Source organism: Dermochelys coriacea, chromosome 3 (genome assembly GCF_009764565.3).
Source record: "Dermochelys coriacea isolate rDerCor1 chromosome 3, rDerCor1.pri.v4, whole genome shotgun sequence".
Taxonomy (NCBI): domain Eukaryota; kingdom Metazoa; phylum Chordata; order Testudines; family Dermochelyidae; genus Dermochelys; species Dermochelys coriacea.
This window is the reverse complement of record NC_050070.1, coordinates 41,148,204-41,169,513: the sequence shown is the minus strand read 5'-3', so window position 1 is coordinate 41,169,513 and position 21,310 is coordinate 41,148,204. Positions and strand designations below refer to the sequence as shown.

General features: G+C 41.1%; 1 protein-coding gene across 1 annotated transcript in view; it reads right to left on the bottom strand.

The window, feature by feature from the left end:
- Positions 1 to 21,310, bottom strand: part of MYOM2 (myomesin 2) — a 114,295-nt gene that overhangs the window by 64,751 nt on the left and 28,234 nt on the right. Inside the window, exons 7-13 of the mRNA XM_043510349.1 lie at positions 19,693 to 19,781; positions 18,231 to 18,281; positions 17,775 to 17,939; positions 7,536 to 7,697; positions 3,633 to 3,774; positions 2,397 to 2,596; positions 1,076 to 1,129 (exon numbers count right to left, since the gene is read on the bottom strand). Coding sequence (XP_043366284.1) covers positions 1,076 to 1,129; positions 2,397 to 2,596; positions 3,633 to 3,774; positions 7,536 to 7,697; positions 17,775 to 17,939; positions 18,231 to 18,281; positions 19,693 to 19,781 — 863 coding nt within the window. The remainder of the gene's footprint in view (positions 1 to 1,075; positions 1,130 to 2,396; positions 2,597 to 3,632; positions 3,775 to 7,535; positions 7,698 to 17,774; positions 17,940 to 18,230; positions 18,282 to 19,692; positions 19,782 to 21,310) is intronic.

Genomic DNA, 21,310 nt, shown 5'->3' with positions numbered 1-21,310 from the left:
TACCGTACTTGTACGAGGTGAATTGAAAAATACTATTTCTTTTGTTTATAATTTTTACACAGCAATCAAAAATAATATAAAGTGAGCACTGTACACTTTGTATTCTGTGTTGTAATTGAAGTCAATATATTTGAAAATGTAGAAAAACATCCAGAAATATTTATAATAAATTTAAATTATTCTATTATTAACAGTGCAATTAAAATTGCTATTAATTGTGATTATTTTTTAACCATTTGACAGTCTAGTAACACTGTCATTTCATTAGTAACAAACATTGTCAAAATCAAGAACCTTAAAGTTTTCCATTCTGCAGTTCAGAATGCCTACAGGCAAAGGCATTGCAAATCTCTTAGCCACCCTCTCCATTCCATTACAGGTATAAACTCCACTATGTCACACTATCAGTGCAGTTGCACCACTTTTATACTGATGTGAGAGTGGTTAATCAGACCCTTTTATCTTCAACAGTACTCAGCTATCCTAGTTAACATTTGTATCTTGCTAGGCAAAATAAGCAGCACAAATATTTTACCAGAACAAAATTGAAGGTAGAAGGCATCTAGGATCTCATCCTGAGAATTACTTAGAATCTCTAACTCTTCCAGGCATCACTGGCTGTGGCAAACACTTAGAACTTCTCAGGAAAAGTATATCTTTAAATAAAGATGGATTTAATGTACTTCTATTAAAAATGGCAAACACAATGTTTACCAAAGTTTCAAACTTTGACCAAAAAGCCACACTAGGCTCATAGGACAGGGATAAGAAATAAATTAGCAATAATCAAACACTAGCTTGTCTGTTTAATCTCAGATTATGACTATTGAAAGAAAGAAGGAGAAATGCATAATGAAAACGGTATAATCAAAATTATGAATCTATCCCACCCCTCAGACTTTTGCCTGTGTTGATGTTATCTTAGGCTTGCAAGCCTGAATATCTGCATTTATTTAATTTTATTAAGAGTTGGCTCACTAGGTGGATTTTTTTTCCAAGATCTTATGTTTCTAATTATAATCTTAAATTCCTTGGATATAAACAGATGAAATGAAATCATGGTAGCGCTACATACCTTCAAGGTCATCCTGATATATTACAATTTCTCTGCCTCCATCCATATGAACAGCTGTAGACCAAAACATTCGTTTACAGTTAGTTCTCTGTGCAATAAAGTATATTTACAGATTTTGAAGACTATCTTTTATCAGTGCTGATAAACACTTTTGTGTTGTGTCCGGTATTGCAGCTTTGTACATATAGATTCTCATTCATTGTTACACACTGATTCTTCCATCTTTATTCACACTGACTAGTACTCACTCACAAACAGTAAGGGACCATTTAAAGATTAACTGAAAAAAATAATCATATTGTTAATTGATGGAATCAGTGCTGTGGCACAGTGGCAATGTGTGTTATCAACTGGACTTTTGAGGACTGGACATGAATGTATGTGAGTGAGCTAACTGAGGCACAATATGTTACAAGGAACAAGTGAATTTTTGGTCTTCATAATGGGTGAAATTCACCCCTGGACAGAAGGCCAGCACAAAAAAGAGCTTAAGTAGGGTGTCACAAAACCATAGCCTTTGTGCTGACCCTTTGCTTAGTGTTAAATTTCAGTCAAAGTGAACGTCCATCTAACTGCTCTCCAGCAGGTACCATGGCCTAGACCTTGAGCAGCACTGAAGTGTTCCCTTACAGATCAGAATATCGGGGTGCCCAGCGTGTAATAGATGAGCAATATGCAGCCAATGGCTGGCATCTTCCTGTAACAACTGCATGTGAAAAAATAGATGATAGACTGTAGGTTTTTATTGCTGTGAATACAAACAACAAGCAAATTCCATTCAGCTAACACAGACAGAGTACTTTCAAAAGTGACTTTGGTCCTGATTTTTAAAGGCATTTAGGCACTGTTCCACTCAGCATCACAGCACCTTTGAAAATGAGACACAGGGCCAGATTTTGAAAGCTATTTAGGCACCTAAATACCTTCCAAAGCCTGGCCCTTATGTGTTGCAACACAAAGCAGAACAATATCTAAATACCTTTCAAAATCTGGCCTTTATGTGCTTTTGAAAATGTTATCCATTATGAATTTAAGCATTTCTTTTACATTTAAAAATTGTGCAACTATATGTAAATGAATTGGCACCCTTGGGCTCTTGGCAAATTGCTAGTGTGGACCTTGCTGTCGCAGTGGGAGTGTCCTTGTTATAATTAGCAAGTGGATGAGCTCTGGGAAAGAATGAAAGCTGAAAAGCAGATCCAAAATGAAGAGGTTGGCACTGCCATTTGGTTACCCACCAAACAGAACCAGAAAATAAAACCTTTCTTTCAAAAATTACAGTGTAAATGTGGAACAGCTTCTTAGTTGTTGCTTTACGTACTTTGTAATCTGTCCAGGTCAACAGGATCAAGAGCTGCAACTGCTTCAGAGACTCTAGACGGCCTGCTAATACCTGACTTGTTCACTGCTCTCACACGGAATGTGTAAGACCGTCCCTCAAACAGTCCAGTTACAGGGTATTTGCAGATTTTTACTGGAGCATCATTGCACTGGACCCAGTTTTCAGTACCCACTTCACATCTAGGAGTAAGAAAAGGAGATCATTTATCAGGGTGCCAAAATGAGCATGTGCAATTAGTATTGTGCCTACCAACAGAGAGCCAGATCCACAGCTGATGTAAATCGGTGTAGCTTCTTTCAGAGAAAGAAGACTTTCAGAGCAACCCCGATTGATGCCAGCTGGGTATATGGCCCATAATACTTCATTACTGAGAGAAAATTTGTTGAGTTATATCAAAGTGAACAATACATTAGATTATACACTTAATGGGTGAAATTCACCCATGGTTTATACACCATGTAAAGCCTTATTTTGATTGTTTAAATGGAACTTAAATGGTCCATAGACATAGTAGAGCCCTCAACAGAGTGGTGAATTTCACCCTAGTGAATGCCATTTTAAAATCAACATTTACGTACAGTTTCCAGAAATCTGGGAGATAGGACATAACTACAGTGTATCAGATACAACAATGTAGCAACAGTGGGACATTGTTATTTTGAATATAGAATACTATATATACTGAAATTATATCAATAATATTTGTATGTATAGTACATTGCTCATTTTAAATATTAAGGATGAGATACTGGGCTTTGACTACAGCTGAGGAACACTCCTTGCAGGTCAGGAGGAGTGCAAAGGTGGCCTTGGATTCCCCGAATCCTGACCTTCCTGTCCTGTGCAGGACCTCCAACATAATTTAGAGCAGATTTCAGGAGCAAAAGGACTATAATTTGGCTTAAACTGCCAGCTGAGTATTCCCCTGGTTTGGATGAATCACTGTCTGGAGTAGAAAAACATCAGTTTAAGATAACATGAAGGAGAAGAGGGCATGGTTGGAGCACTGCTTCACGTAATGCTCCGCAGCAACTGGAACAACCCCTTGAGGGCTGCTCCAGCAGGGTGCAAATCAGAACAGCCCTAAGGCTGCTCTAACTTGTTCCAGGAACTATAATGGCCCCAAATAGACTCAGTATTGGGATGCAGGGCATAAAAATAGTGATTTTTTCCAGTACATACAGGTTGATACACAAAAAACAAATTCACACACACCTGTCAACAAAATATCCTAGGACTGGACTCTCACTGGCTGTATTTGGTGGTTTCCAGGTTACTATGACATAATCTCTGTTAGCATCATAGCATTTAACATCCATTGGTGCCCCAGGTGCCCCAGCAATCAATGCGTCAGCATCTAGATCAGAAAAAAAATCAAATCAGATTTGACTACAATACAATACTTCTCAGGTTTGGAGAGAGACTCCGTTGCTATAGCACAACAAAGATGAATTACACAGATTCTCCTGTTTTATGCCAGTGAGACTCCAGTGATTTCCATGAGGTTACACTGGAATAACACAGTGGTGAAGCAAGCCCAGTGAGGTCTATCTATAGGTTTAGAAACCTGGCTGCAAATTTTGGAGGGTTGAAATGGATAATAGGCACCAAATTCTCACTGACTTTCAATAGGAGTTGAACAACTAACTTCCCTTTGTGCTTCTGAAAATCTCACCCCTCAGAAAAATGGATTTCAGTCACTCCTTGGTCAGAGAGAGATACTCACTGAAGATCATGTGGTCAGGAAAGAGACATTTCCTAAGGTTACTTGGTATGGGAGTGTTTGCTATATTTCTAAGGGTACCTCCTAATTCAAATCTTGACGTACAGACATTGATAAGTAATTAACGTTTCTTAGCTGAGACACTTATATATGGCCTGATCCTAAGAAGTGTTGAGAGCCCACAACTCCTAATGAAGCCTGTTAACAGGTGGAGTTTTCACTCTGCTAGGAAAGGCATATACATCTATTGGATAAATTCCAAACTTCCTCTTTCCTGGTTTTGTCTCTATTGTTGACAGAAACAACCATCACCCAACGGAAACCTCAATCTAAACTTGTCAAGGTTCCCTCTCCACTCTGAATTCTAGGGTACTGATGTGGGGACCCGCATGAAAAACCCCTTACGCTTATTTTTACCAGCTTAGGTTAAAAACTTTCCCAAGGCACAAATTTCGCCTTGTCTTTGAACAATATGCTGCCACCACCAAGTGATTTAGACAAAGAACAAGGAAAGGACCACTTGGAGTTCCTATTTCTCCAAAATATCCCCTCAAGCCCATACACCCCCTTTCCAGGGGAGGCTTGAGAATAAACAAGATGAGCACAAACCAGCCTTGGATTTTTAAGACCCAAAAAACCCAATCAGATTCTTAAAAAACAGAACTTTATTAGAAGAACAAAAAAAGATAAGAGAACAACTCTGTAAGATCAGAATGGAAGATAATCTTACAGGCAGTCAGATTCAAAATATAGAGAATCCCTTGAGGCAAAACCTTAAGTTACAAAAAGACACAAAAACAGGAATACACATTTCTTCCAGCACAGCGAATTTCACAGGCCAAAACAAAGAAAACCTAATGCATTTTCTAGCTAGATTACTTACTAACTTTACAGGAGTTGTAGGGCTTGCATCCTTGATCTGTTCCCGGCAAAGGTATCACACAGACAGACAAAAGCCTTCCCCCCCGCAGCTCCAGATTTGAAAGTATCTTGTCCCCTCATTGGTCATTTTGGGTTAGGTGCCAGCGAGGCTACCTTAGCTTCTTAACCCTTTACAAGTAAAAGGACTTTGCCTCTGGCCAGGAGGGAATGTATAGCACTGTATACAGAAAGGTGGTTACCCTTTCTATTTATGACAAAGCTTCTTCCCAAGTCTTGACTGTTCCTAAGGCTTACTCTGCATATTCTCAGAGACATACTGCACCTCAAGAAACATCCACCTGCTGAAGTTTTTATGCTGTATCTTTATGCAGGATTCTAGCACCTGAGTTTAGGGTGACTCAGAGAAGTCCTGTATCTCTGTCCACAACTTGCCATCCTATTGCAATGACAATGGTGTTGAGAGATAGATGCTCAGGGCCAGGCCCCTATATGATCCCACCCTTTGAAATTTCAGAACTATGGGCCTGAACTCTTATGTTATATACACGGAGGTTACCCTCTACCTTCAGATCATGGCCCACATGAAAACGGGGGTTAGGTACCACCTTAGCAGTTTGTCTTCCCTTGGTATGGATCTCATGGAGGGCTCTCCACAAATCCAGGGACCTGTGAGTGAGAAGGGGTCAAAGTGTAGGTGGGGAAAGGATATATTTATTATTCACCTACCTGCACAGCAGAGATTCCCCAAAAAAGCTAATATGCTTTCCATGACCTTTTCAAGTGGGATTTTCCCTCCAAGCGAGTGGACTAGGAACAAGGAAGCCCTAGTAGCCTGGCTCTAGTGAGAGCAGGGAGTGTAGCTGCCAGGGACAGATGGTACGTCTATACTACATTTTAAAACCCATGGGGGTGAGTCTCAGAGACTGGGTTTACAGAATCAGGCTCACGTAGGTCATGCTATGACACGTAAAAATAGCTGTGTGAATATTCAGGCACAGACTGGAGCTTGGGTTCTAAAACACACCCACTCTCTGAGCCTGAATGTCTACACAGTTTTTAGTGCTATAGTGAGACCCCAAGTCAGTAGAGTCAGGCTCTGAGACTCACACTGTGTGGGAGTTAAAATGCAATGTAGTCATATAGCCAATGCAGTTTGTGCAGTAGCCCCACAGGAAATGATGGACATCCAGCCACCACCCATATCTACCCAACCAAACAAATGGAACTGTCTGGATGAAATCTTTGTGAGGAAGACCATATGCACACGCTTGTACAGGCCAGATCCTCAGTAGGAGTATATCAGCATAGCGTCCTTGACTTCAGTGGAGCTCCACCAATTTACAAGTGCTGAGGATCAGAATTAAAGAACCGCACAGACAGAAACATACTCATTTTTAAAAACAAAAGAAATGTAGAGCCATGCTCTGCCCACAGATGCATGTGGGAGCTCAGGCTGATTCAGTGGGAGTTGTGAATGCAAATATGAGGGCAAACTCTGACCTGTATTCTATTTTAATATATTCCTCTGCTTTTCATCTATGTCTCTTGTGAAAAACACAGTCCTTTGGCAAGCCAACTTTTTCCATCTCTTCCCTAAGTGTTAAACAAAGTGCTAGGCTGTGACTGGCTCTGGTACACTGAAGGGAGGGTACTGGAATCTTTCTTTCCCATCCTCACCACCCTCTGTGCAAGGGTCAGGCATAACAAAACAGTCCCTGAACGCGAGAATGTAAATGGCCTGATCCAGCCTAGTGAGCCCAATAGCAAAAGCCAGCACAAAGAGGAGGGGTTTGGTGCAAGCACATTCAAGGCTCTATGTGACAGAGTGTAGGGAATTAACCAGTGAGCCTACATGCTGATCATTCTACACCAATTAGTTCCCCCAGAGAAGGCAGACTGGCGCAATTGAAGTTAATTATCTAATCAGGTGTGAGTGGTGGGTAAGCTAAAGAGCCAATTAGCCCATCAGCTGGAGACTGGTAAGAAAAGCACAGGAAGGAAGTGAGGGAGAGAGAGGAACAGACCTAACTGAGGCCAGTCTCAGAGACCTCATAAAAGGGAGACCGCTGCTCCTCTCGAGTCCTGAAAGTCCCATAAGCATGGGGAAGGAATGTAAACAAATGGCATATTGTGTGTACTCAACCATGGAGTCTGAGCAAGTTTCTGTGGTGCGAGGAGGCAGGAGCAGACAGTGCCCTATTACACTGTAGAGTGCCTGTCAGAAAAGATGGCCCTCTGTGAAGAAAGGAGTAGGCTGCACCATCATGAAAGATGGCTTCCTTGGGTCTCTAGAAAGGATCATATTTTCAGGAGCACAATCACACCTTGAGCTTCTCCTGGTGCAGTGTGACTATATTGTCCCTGACACAGACCAGTGGATAAATTTCACATCTATATAATGCCATGCTTTGGACTTCTTTTAGGCTTCCTTTATTATACTATGGTGCTAAATTAAGTGACTTTTCCTAATTACATTTGCTAAGTCTTCTCCCAACGAAGAATGAAAAGCATACCTCTGACAAACATGAATGCACTGTACTCGGTCACCCCGCCTTTTGTGATTATACGCAGGGTGTATAAGCCTTCATCATCCTTGTTCAGGTGTGTGAAAGACAGTGCTGCCTGGCCTTCTCCAAAGTACATTTTCGTCCACTTGGAGTCTTTTATTAGCACATCTGGAAGAGAATTGTGATCAAGCATGTGTCACTGAATTAGCAATAGCAATCTTCATCCAAGCTCACTTCTGTGTTAATCAGTAGCACGGATTGCCATTTATGCCAGCTTTACTCAACATGGTAGTATTAGTATGCTATGAAAATATTTATCTACAAGAAATAAGCTGTGCCCCTGAAACTCATTTGACCAACGAGTATGGGTAGAGGAGTGTACAATTTAGCTATTCTGTGCTGTACCTGCTACAGCAAAGGGAATGATTTCCCTTCACCATCATTTTTAATAGACTGAAAAGAAAATATTTTAAACCCCGTTTTGAGACAATGCTAAAAATCTAAAGTACACAATAATGACAGCAATATGTAATGTTTATGCTTTTAAATACACTTTTCTACTTATTCAGGTGGAATGTCAGATTAGTCAAATTTCTTTCTTTAACTTTAAAGATCAGATTTCCGTTTAATCTGAAGCCTTGCTGTAAAGATACACTGACTCTTAAACCCTCCAGTCATGCCTGCTGAGCAGCGAATCCAATTAAATATGAATTTCTCACAGGTCAGAGGTGGCGCCCCACGATTAGTGTAAATTAGTCTGATTGAGTAGTGAGATGGGAGCAATGGAATGAGCAGAATATTTTATGATGGCCAAGGAAGCCCCTCTGTCTTTTTTTCTTTTAATCATTGATAGGAGAACTTTTGATTTTTAACCCACTGAGTGCTATTAAAATCAATGCAGCAGCACTACATTCAAAGCTCAGCCACGGCACTATGCTTGATTATTGCCCTGTTGCTCAAATACACTTGGAGTAGATGTTCAAAAGGTTGCAGACAAATTATTTTAGTCAATGAATATATATATTGAACACAGAGCTCCACAGTGGTGAAGCACAGGGGGTGGAAAAAAATGTGCCAAATCTTCAAATGGTAAAGTTGACAGTAAAGGACCAGGTAATGAATATCTGGCCATCTGCCTACATAAATTGAAGCAATAAGTTATACCATTACCCAGCCTGATTCTTAAGGGAATTTTTCAGGATTTGTACAAGGTAATTGCAGTGAGACCTCTTTCCAGCTCTTAATCATGGGCTCCTTATATGACATACCTACAATTCCCCTTTCTATTGCATCTTGCACAGTTTCTGCTCACTGCATTGTATAGAGCTCATAGATTCACAGATTCATAGATACTAAGGTCAGAAGGGACCATTCTGATCATCTAGTCTGACCTCCTGCAGAACGCAGGCCACAGAATCTCACCCACCCTCTCCTACGAAAAACCTCACCTATGTCTGAGCTATTGAAGTCCTCAAATCGTGGTTTAAAGACTTCAAGCAGCAGAGAATCCTCCCTCAAGGGACCCGTGCCCCATGCTACAGAGGAAGGCGAAAAACCTCCATGGCCTCTTCCAATCTGACCTGGAGGAAAATTCCTTCCCAACCCCAAATATGGCGATCAGCTAAACCCTGAGCATATGGGCAAGATTCACCAGCCAGATACTACAGAAAATTCTTTCCTGGGTAACTCAGATCCCATCCATCTAATATCCCATCTCAGGGGATTAGTCCTATTTACCCTGAATATTTAAAGATCAATTACTTACCAAAATCACATTATCCCATCATACCATCTCCTCCATAAACTTATCGAGTAGAATCTTAAAACCAGATAGATCTTTTGCCCCCACTGCTTCCCTTGGAAGGCTATTCCAAAACTTCACTCCTCTGATGGTTAGAAACCTTCATCTAATTTCAAGTCTAAACTTCCTGGTGGCCAGTTTATACCCATTTGTTCTTGTGTCCACATTGGTGCTGAGCTGAAATAATTCCTCTTCCTCTCCTGTATTTATCCCTCTGATATATTTATAGAGAGCAATCATATCTCTCCTCAACCTTCTTTTAGTTAGGCTAAACAAGCCAAGCTCCTTAAGTCTCCTTTCATAAGACAAGTTTTCCATTCCTTGGATAATCCTAGTAGCCCTTCTCTGTACCTGATCCAGTTTGAATTCATCCTTTTTAAACATGGGAGACAAGAACTGCACACAGTATTCTAGGTGAGGTCTCACCAGTGCTTTGTATAATGGTACTAAAACCTCCTTATCCCTACTGGAAATGCCTCTCCTGATGCATCCCAAAACCGCATTAGCTTTTTTCACAGCCATATCACATTGGCAGCTCATAGTCATCCTATGATCCAAGGTCCTTCTCCTCTTCCGTTACTTCTAATTGATGCGTCCCCAGCTTATAACTAAAATTCTTGTTATTAATCCCTAAATGCATAACCTTACACTTCTCACTATTAAATTTCATCCTATTACTATTACTCCAGTTTACAAGGTCATCCAGATCCTCCTGTATAATATCCCGATCCCTCTCTGAATTGGCAATACCTCCCAGCTTTGTATCATTTGCAAACTTTATAAGCACACTCCCACTTTTTGTGCCAAGGTCAGTAATAAAAAGATTAAATAAGATTGGTCCCAAAACTGATCCCTGAGGAACTCCACTGGTAAGCTCCCTCCAAGCTGACAGTTAGCCTTTCAGTAGGACCCGTTGCAGTCTCCCCTTTAACCAACTCCTTATCCACCTTTTGATGTTCATATTGATCCCCATCTTCTCCAATTTAACTAATAATTCCCCATGTGGCACGGTATCAAATGCCTTACTGAAATCTAGGTAAATTAGATCCACTGCGTTTCCTTTATCTAAAAAATCTGTTACTTTTTCAAAGAAGGAGATCAGGTTGGTTTGGCACGATCTACCTTTTGTAAAACCATGTTGTATTTTGTCCCATTTACCATTGACTTCAATGTCCTTAACTAATTTCTCCTTCAAAATTTTTTCCAGGACCTTGCATATTACAGATGTCAAACTACCTGGTCTGTAGTTACCCGGATCACTTTTTTACCTTTCTTAAAAATAGGAACTATATTAGCAATTCTCCAATCATTCGGTACAACTCCTGAGTTTACAGATTCATTAAAAATTCTTGCTAATGGGCTTGCAATTTCAGGTGCCAATTCCATTAATATTCTTGATAATAATAATATGAAGATTATCTGGGCCCCCCGATTTAGTCCCATTAAGCTGTTTCAGTTTCGTTTCTACCTCAGATATGGCAATATCTACCTCCATATCCTCATTCCCATTTGTCATGCTACCATTATCCCTAAGATCCTCTTTAGCCTTATTAAAGACTGAGGCAAAGTATTTGTTTAGATATTGGGCCATGCCTAGATTATCTTTAACCACCACTCCATCCTCAGTGTTTAGCGGCTCCACTTCTTCTTTCTTAGTTTTCTTCTTATTTCTATGGCTATAGAACCTTTTACTATCGGTTTTAATTCCCTTTGCAAGGTCCAACTCTACTCAACTTTTAGCCTGTCTCACTTTATCCCTACATGTTCTGACCTCAATAAGGTAGCTTTCCTTGCTGATCCCTCACATCTTCCACTCCCTGTATGCTTTCTGCTTCTTCTTACTCACCTCTCTAAGATGCTTGCTCATCCAGCTTGGTCTACAACTCCTTCCTATGAATTTTTTCCCCTTTCTTGGGATACAGGCTTCCGATATCTTCTGCAGCTTTGATTTAAAGTAATCCCAATCCTCCTCTACCTTTAGATCCATAAATTCTTCAGTCCAATCCACTTCCCTAACTAATTTCCTTAATTTTTGAAAGTCAGCCCTTTTGAAATCAAAAACTCTAGTTGCAGATTTATTTTTGTTAATCCTTCCATTCAGTTTGAAATGAATTAGCTCATGATCACTTGAGCCAAGATTATCCCCTACAACCATTTCTTCTGTGAGGTCCTCACTACTCACCAAAATTAAATCTAAAATGGCATCCCTCTAGTCAGTTCGGCAACTACTTGATGAAGGAATCCATCAGCTATCGCATCTAGGAAAATCTGAGTCCTATTATTATTACTAGCACTGGTCCTCCAGTCTATATCTGGAAAGTTAAAGTCTCCCATGATCACGCAAAAAGAAAAGGAGTACCCGTGGCACCTTAGAGACTAACAAATTTATTAGAGCATAAGCTTTTGTGAGCTACAGCTCACTTCATCGGATGCAGAAGTGAGCTGTAGCTCACGAAAGCTTATGCTCTAATAAATTTGTTAGTCTCTAAGGTGCCACGGGTACTCCTTTTCTTTTTGCGAATACAGACTAACACGGCTGCTACTCTGAAACATGATCACGCAGTTTCCATTAGTATTTACTTTATTAAAAACATTAAAAAGGGCTCTATCCATATCCAAATTGGATCCCGGAGGTCTATAGCACACCCCAAGCACTATCGTGGGAGAGGCTCTACTAGTTATCTTCCCCAATGTAATTTTTGCCCAGACGGACTCTGTCTTATCCATTGCATCGCTTCTTATTTCTTTACATTCTACCTCATCATTGATATACAATGCTACTCCACCACCTTTACCTTTATTTCTGTCTTTCCTAAACAGCACATACCCTTCAATACCTGTAGTCCAGTCATGACTACTATTCCACCATGTTTCTGTTATCCCTATAATATCTGGTTTCACTTCCTGCACCAGTAGCTCTAGTTCCTCCATTTTGTTACCTAGGCTCCTCGCATTGGTGTACAAACATCTTAATTTTTGCTGTTTGGCCTTGCTCACATTTTGTACCCTATTAGACACAGTCATTCTACAGCCAGTATAACCTATTAGACTGGTATCCACACTGCCCTCGCTCCTTATATACATTCTCTTACCCACGGCTGTATCCTTTCTTACTTCATCTTCTTCCCTCTCAATGCTAAAATCTGGCGTGGAGATTACCTGGACATCTCCCAACCATCTCCCCCAAATTCCTAGTTTAAAGCTCTCTTTATCCGTTGTGCCAGCCTTGATCCTAGAAGTCTATTTCCTTCCCTACTCAGATGAAGTCCATCCCGAGAGAACTGTCCTCTGTCCATGAATGCCTCCCAATGGCCATACATCCCTAAGCCCTCCTTATGGCACCACTGCCTCAGCCATCTGTTGACAGTCATAATCTTGTCACACCTTTGTTGCCCTTCTCTAGCAACAGGCAGGATCCCACTAAAGATCACCTGAGCCTCCATTTCCTTAAGCGTCTTCCCCAGCCTAGCATAGTCTCCCTTAATACTTTCCAGCGAGAATCTAGCCGTATCATTTGTTCCCACATGAAGGATAATTAGAGGATTCTTTCCCGCTCCCTTTAGGATCCTTTTCAACCTCAGGTCTGCTGTGTGAACAGTCTGAGGTGAAAGCTGAAAAGCCCCTGCAGCTAGAACTTTTGCATTTTCTTTTTAATTTATTTCCAGTTTATGAAAAACTTGGAGCAAAGTGATCACAATGAAGTTCAAGGCCGAGTGCTCAGCTCCTCTGAAAATCAGGCCACTTACTTAAGTGCCTGAATGTGGATATGGGTTCCTTTCTTTAGGCACTCAAGTTTGAAAATATAGAGGCTTCAGTGACTTCCCAAGCAAGGCCAGAAAGGGAGTCAGCTTTGAAGCCTAGAATAGGACTCAGGAGTTCTGTCTGCCTAGGCAGTTTTGTGGTCTGCTATGACCATAATATCTGAGTTTCAGGCTCTCCGTTCTGTTCTCAGACTACTAGAATGTGCCTCTTTCTCCATGTACTATATGCTATCAATTCCTCGAGAATCTGCTAGAGAATGAGTCTGGAAGTGCCAGGGATCTTGACTCACTCAAGGTACCCTGAAACCTCAGAGCTCTGCCATGTGTTAGTTAGGCCAAACGTTCCCTAAAAGTTGCAGCTTGTTTCTGTTTAAATCACATATTCACTGATAGAAATTACTGTATTTTGGGTTTTTCCCTCACATTAATTTCCCATGTTACATATTATGTTATGTTAAAACATCAGACAAATTCTGCACTCACTCACTTTTGCGTAAATCTGATGTAACTCCTTGGACCTCCATGGAGTTCTTCAGATACCTGTATAAATGAGTGAAGAATCTGACCCTACATCTTTATAATGCATTTATTACTTTAGAATTTTAAAAAAAAAAAATCTGCAACCAGTCAAAATTATATCCAAACTGGATTTAGATGTATAATCTTCAATAACAATTTCAATTCAGTTTCTTTAGCATCTTAAACTGGTTTAAATTAAGGTAGGAATTTTATATGTATTGCTTATAGTGTCAGAGACTTGAAACCATTTCAGAGGATTTGATTCAATAGATTTACCTATCTCCTAGAGTTTAGTGACCAACAACTGCTCTGAAGTTTATTAATTTTGAATAAACACAAAATTCTCTTGCATATAATTAATATAATTAAACCACAGAGCCATCTCATGTCTTTAGTTGTATATCATTTGCATAATAAAATCCGTAAACATTTAAGAAAAATAGAAATTATTTTAGTACCAAACCAGAATTAAATATAACTTGTCTGAAATAATAAATGTTAGTCCAAGATTTGAGTTCAAGGCTAGAGTCCCTCTAAAACCAGAGCACTTTAAAAGACAGTCATCATGTTAGTTCCATTATTAACCTTCTTGCCCCCAAAAATTTATGCAGTGGGTCTCCCGGCCTAAAAGTGTCACTGCCATAATTTGAAGTGTATAGCAGGTGTTCACTGCAATAATATAATAATCACATTAATCCCTGCTATTCTTGGGGGAAATCTCTGCCACATAGGCTTCCCCATGATGTCAGTGTGATACGCATGTGCGCAGGTCAGTTTTTACCGCTAGTGTTCAAGAGAACAATGCTGTTTTATTTTTCATTAAATCATTTGGATATTGGACTGAAATCCTAGCCTCATTCAAGTCAATGGCAAAACACCTATTGACTTCAGTGGGGCCAGGATTTCACCCCCAATCTTCACCTCAGTGAGGATATTCTCATCTCAGTGCTTGAGGAAGTTACACCAACCATTCAAATCTTCATGTATCTTAATAAGAATATGTTGTGTCATTAGGGACTAAACTTACAGGCCCAAATCTTGAAGTCCTTTTCCACTTTTCATAATCCAAGGAAAATTCCCATTGAACTTAAAATTGAGTACAATTGGACATCTGTTGGATACCTGCAATTCCGTTTAGCTTCAGTGGCAACTGCTATAAATTTCAGCACCTTTCTGGATTGGGCCCAGTCAGAGTTTTGCCTGACTAACAACGATGTGAAAACTGATGGCTGAAACAAGCTCCCAGTGGGAGCAGATTCAGCACCCAGAATACGGGCATCAGGGTTTGGCTCACAGTGAATAAAACTGTAGTTATTGTTTATTATTTGTATTGTGGTAGCACTTAGGAGCTCCAGTCTTGGACCAGGACCCCAGTGCTAAGCATTGTCAAACCCAGAACAAAAAACCAGTCCCTGCCCCAAAGGATCAGACAAGAATAGATATATACGTAGCATAGATCTGAAATTAAAAAGTGGCATTTCCAGCCAAAATCCATTCCTGTTTTATGCAAACAAATAGTCTTGTATATTTCCTATCTATCTTGTTTGCCCCATTGTTGTTTGTCACTTTCACACATACACCTTGGTGATGGTGAGTATTTCCATCAGACTGGATGTGGAATGTGGATGTGGAAAAATAGAAAAGCGTCCAGCAGAGGGCAACAAAAATGATTAGGGGACTGGAACACATGACTTATGAGGAGAGGCATTTGGGAACTGGGATTATTTAGTCTGCAGAAGAGAAGAATGAGGGGGGATTTGATAGCTGCTTTCAACTACCTGACAGGGGATTCCAAAGAGGATGGATCTAGATTGTTCTCAGTGGTAGCAGATGACAGAACAAGGAGTAATGGTCTCAAGTTGCAGTGGGGGAGGTTTAGGTTGGATATTAGGAAAAACTTTTTCACTAGGAGGGTGGTGAAGCACTGGAATGGGTTACCTAGGGAGATGATTGAATCTCCTTCCTTAGAGGTTTGTAAGGTCAGGCTTGACGAAGCCCTGGCTGGGATGATTTAGTTGGGGATTGGTCCTGCTTTGAGCAGGGGGTTGGACTAGATGACCTCCTGAGGTTTCTTCCAACCCTGATATTCTATGATTCTCTGATCTCATCTGTCTCAGTTATTCTGTAGAATATATAAATAGAGTCACCATATCATGTTGATGTTGTGATCCTATAATCCTTCAGGTTTGGGATTGTTTCTGGATTATGTTCGCTCTCGTTTTTATCTTTATCTTCCCACAACAACAGTTGTGCGGGAATCCTCCCTCCAAAATGTGGGCACTTCAGAGAGAGGCTGCCCCAAGTGATCGTGACAAATGATCCATATTCTCACTACATCTCACTACATCCGGGATGTCCTCTTCAGAGTCCTGCTTGAGGGTATCTAGGTATGTAGGCAAGAGAAATCTCTAGTGATCCCTCCTAAATGAACATATTTGTATTAAGAAAAGGAGTACTTGTGGCACCTTAGAGACTAACAAATTTATTAGAGCATACATCCGATGAAGTGAGCTGTAGCTCACGAAAGCTTATGCTCTAATAAATTTGTTAGTCTCTAAGGTGCCACAAGTACTCCTTTTCTTTTTGCGAATACAGACTAACACGGCTGCTACTCTGAAACCTATATTTGTATTAGTTACTTTTATGGTTTATGAATGATTTACTTACAAATAAATATCCTCCTCTTCCTACTCCCTTCCAAAAAATACCTAAATTTACACTAATAGGTATAAATTAAAGAGTGTTCATGTAGGTTTCTAACACACAGCCACCCAAAGAATTTCAGCCTGGACTGCCCAATGGCAGTTATTGGCTACTGAAGTGACAGTACAGTAATACAAAACATTTGAATGCCTTTGTGGTTATGTTTCTCTGAGCACATGGGGCTGTTGTTCCACAAATGTCCTTCTCCAATAACCAGGTTTCTTCTATCTATGTACTTACATGACTCCATCACTATAGTATGTGATCACCTCCTAAGTATTTAAAAATAGGAATATCAATAAAATCATTCTGTGTCTCTTCCTTCCTAGCTTGTAGGAGAAATAGAATTATTATTTCACAGGTATACTTAGTCGTTTGCTTATAACGTTTGTTTGGGTGGATGAGAGGCTGTTTTCTGTGTCCACATGTGTGTCAAGAGTTTAGCATGAAGAAGTCCAATTAACTATGACAGCAGAAAATCCTCCACCCAACAGCCCCACATTTTAATGCAGATGAAAGCAACAGAATGGAGTTAGGAGGAGGGGGCCATCAAGAGACCAATGATATTCTGGGTGAGGGGGGCTTATTAGGGCCTTTGTAAATCTCCACACTTCTGAAACAATTAACATGATAGATGCCTCTTTCTCTGTCAAATGATGTGTGGTTGGAACTACTTACAGGCACAGTAGAACCTCAGTTACGAACACCAGAGTTACAAACTGACTGGTCAACAACACACCTCATTTGGAACCAGAAGTACGCAATCAGGCAGCAGAGACAAAAAGAAAAAATCAAACACTATATAGAACACTACTGTACTAAATGTAAACTATTTAAAAAATAAAGGGAAAGTTTAAAAAAAGATTTGACAAGGTAAGGAAACTGTTTCTGTGCTTGTTTCATTTAAATTAAGATGGTTAAAAGCAGCATTTTTCTTCTGCATAGTAAAGTTTGAGATCTATATTAAGTCAGTGTTCAGTGGTAAACTTTGAAAGAACAACCATAATGTTTTCTTCAGAGTTATGAACAACCTCCATTCCCAAAGTGTTTGTGACTCTGAGGTTCTACTGTACCTATGCAAATCCTCAGGAGATGAATCTGTGTCTCGACAGTTGATACTAAGTTCAGATTCCTTCAAACTGCCCGGTTAGCTTCTCCATAACATTCTGTGTCCCTTACCTAGTTATTTTGGCACCTACTTCTTCTTACTCTTCAAACATGGTCATTTTGGGCAACACTCACTCCAGAAGAGTTGGACTGTGAAGGAAAATATCTCTTATCTGAGATAATGAAAGGAAGTAAAAGAAGATATATTGGGAACTGTGTTGCAATCAATCTTTTTTCTCTTAGGAAGGTGAATTCTAAGCCTACATACAAACTTGAGGGAGAGAATCCACACCTGAACAATTAAAACTCAGTTACATAGAGGCATGTACATTATCTCAGTGCAAATCTACTTACCATCTCTGTACCATTCAGCACGAGGTCGAAGCCTAGTCAGATCTGGAGTGATCAGCAGAGCACATTTGAGGGTAACTGTTTCACCTTCCATCCCAAACGTGACACCAAACTTCTCCAAAAACTGAACATCAATATGGGTGAAGCAAACTTCTGATGGCAGGGGCACTGCACGCAGAGAAATCAGGAGACTATTGAGCACTAGTACATGATATTTGGCACTAAGGGATTATTGTCCAGATAAAAGCAGTAGATGGAATCCAGAGCTGACACATACTGCTGGTCAATACTTGTAGCTGGGAAGTTAAAAGCATATGGACATCTTACATTGTGACATCTTAAGCAAAGCCAGAGGCAATATTTATTATTTTGAGCTGAAAAAATATTCCTCGGGCTTCTGACAATTGTAAGATTGCATAACATGTCTACATTTTCTTACAAACAGGAAAACATACTTACAATTGATGGGTAATATCCCAGCAGGGTATGGCTCTTCATCCCCTCTAAACCCTGTAAAACAAGGACAGTTAAGATCTAACCCAAACGACTGTGATATTTATTTCTTATATGTAGCAGTATTGTAGCCATGCTGGTACCAGGATATCAGAGAGACGAGATAGGTTAGGTAATATCTTTTATTAGACCAACTTCTGTTGGTGGAAGGCACAAGCTTTCGAGATTCAGACAGCACTTTTCTTCAGTTCTAGAGAAAATAATCAGAGTGTCTGAACTCAATACAAGGTGGAACAGATTACTGAGTGTAAGGGGACTGTTGCCCCCTTATTAACATTCAGGGGGGGCGTTTTGGTTGGCTAGCTCCCAATACTAAAAGAGGAAGGGTCTATGGGAAACCAGTACCCTGAGACTGGTAGTCCCCAGGAACAATGGAGAGAGGCCAATGTTCTCAGGTCAGCCTGAATGACAGGATGGACAGGCTAATAAGAGAATCAGGAGGCCAGGGAGGTCCCGTCCTCTGTGTGAGCTGGATTTACCTGGGTCAGACAGAGTGGGGCCGAGCTAAAGAGAAAGCCAAGAGGCTCTACAGGCCAGGCTTGGATCGTAACCCCGACAGAGCAGGGGCGACACTGGGAAGAAGGGTCCTACCATTTAGAGCCTGAGAGCACGTGGCCACCACCAGAGCAAGCGTCCAACCCACAGCATCCCTACAGCACAGCCAGGGCCTGAGAAGAAGGCCTGGGACTTACAAGAAACAGACTGTTAACTGCCCGGATATTCCAGAGACACTGTTTATGATGTTCCCTGACACAGAGCAGGTTGATGTGTTTCCTTTAACTTTTCCCATTTTTCCTTATTCTTTTTAAAATTAATTGTTGATTAAATAACTTGCATTTGCTTTAACTTGTATGTAATGGTCAGTCAGAGAAGTGCCCAGTGCAGACAGAGTACCCTGGACTGGGGACACCCTAGCCCCTGTCCTAGGTGACCACAGCAGGGTTGGGGGCAAGCCCCCCAGAAATCCTGGACCCAGCCTTGTTGGGGTTACGAGGACTCTGCCAGACAAAAAAGTGGAAGGGGAGTCCTCAAGGGCAGGGAGGCCACTGGGTAAAGGAAGTGGAAGCAAGGACTCAGATCCTTTCGCTAGCCCACTTCACCGGGGTAGTGCAGAAGCCAGGAAAGTTCCCCACAATAGCGGGACTATTCCCCCACTTACATGAGCATAAGGGTTTCATGCATAACGTGGACAATCAAGGGTTGGCAGGCAGTAGTGTGTGTTACAAAATGTTGTAGCAAGCCATAAAAACAGTGTCTCTATTAAGTCCGTGCTTTTTAGTGTCTAGCAGAGTTAAAGAATGTTTGTCCCCAGGCTTATCTTTTGAAGGTGCTATGCAGTTTCCTTTGAGAATGAGGACTGATTTTTTTATTATATTTATTCCAGGTTTAATTGCTATATAGGACTTACTCCTCACAACCACAGCAGCATTGGTTGATACCTGCCCATGGACATTTGTTGCAACTGCTGTATAGGTAGCAGTATCATCAAAATTAGCTCTGTGGGGAAAAGAGGAAAACAAAGTACTGTTAATATAAACAAAATTCATAAATAAAGATCATAGAATCAATGAAGATTAGGGTTGGAAGAGACCTCAGGAGGTCATCTAGTCCAACCCCCTGCTCAAAGCAGGACCAACACCAACCTAAATCATCTCAGCTAGGGATTTGTCAAACTGGGCCTTAAAAACCTCTACGAATGGAGATTCCACCACCTCCCTAGGTAACCCATTCCAGTGCTTCACCACCCTCCTAGTGAAATAGTGTTTCCTAATATCCAACCTATACCTCTCCCACTGCAACTTGAGACCATTGCTTCTTGTTCTGTCATCTGCCACCACTGAGAACAGCCGAGCTCCATCCTCTTTGAAACCCCCCTTCTGGTAATTGAAGGCTGCTATCAAATCCCCCCTCACGCCTCTCTTCTGCAGACTAAATAACCCCAGTTCCCTCAGCCTCTCCTCGTAAGTCATGTGCCCCAGCCCCCTAATCATTTTCGTTGCCCTCTGCTGGACTCTCTCCAATTTGTCCACATCCCTTCTGTAGTGGAGGGACCAAAACTGGACACAATACTTCAAGTGTGGCCTCACCAGGGCCGAACAGAGGGGAATAATCACTTCCCTTGATCTGCTGGCAATGCTCCTACTAATACACCCCAATATGCCATGGGCCTTCTTGGCAACAAGGCACACTGTTGACTCATATCCAGCTTCTTGTTCACCGAAATCCCCAGGTCCTTTTCTGCATCTGTTTGACCATGTACTTGTTTGTTTGAATAGTGTGACTGTTTGACTGTGTGCTTGTTTTTTTCTGCAGAACATTTGTTTGACCGTGTGCTTGTTTGTTCAAATAGTGTGACTGTTTGATCATGTGCTTGTTTGTTCGAATAGTGTGACTGTTTGACTGTGTAGGTGTTTGATTGAAAAGTGTGAACTGGGAGTGCTTTGTTCCAGGTGGGCCTTGAGTGGTTGATTGAAGGAAAGGCTTTGAGCCAGGCCACCTGCTTCAAGCCAGCAGCCTTATAAAAAGGCAGCCAGTTGTGAACCGAGTGAGCAGCGAACCGAGGTCAGGCAAACAGAGGGAGTTTGTCTTGGGGGGGAGTTTGCAGAGTGTTTCTGTCTTTCAGGCTCCTGTGAGTAGTACATACAACACTGAGGAGCCTCTTAGAAGGAAGACATGGACAGTGAGCGATCAGCTGTTGTGACCTGCATAGGATGTGCCATGTTTGTCTTTCTACCAGAGGACAGGAGCGACTTCGTATGTACAAAGTGCAAGCTGGTCTGTATATTGGAAGAGAAGAAGGTTAGAGGACTAGAGAACCAGGTATCAACCCTGCGGTGCATCAGAGAAAATGAAGATTTTCTGGATAGAAGTCAGTGTTTGGTTCTGGAAGCAAAACATGCCGAAGAATCAGAGTGTGCAGTACAGAATTGGGAAGAATATTGGCAGCAGTTGACCTCCAGAAGAAGAAAGAGGAAAACCTATGTACCCCCAATGCAGATAGAGGTGTGAAACTGTTTTGAGGCTCT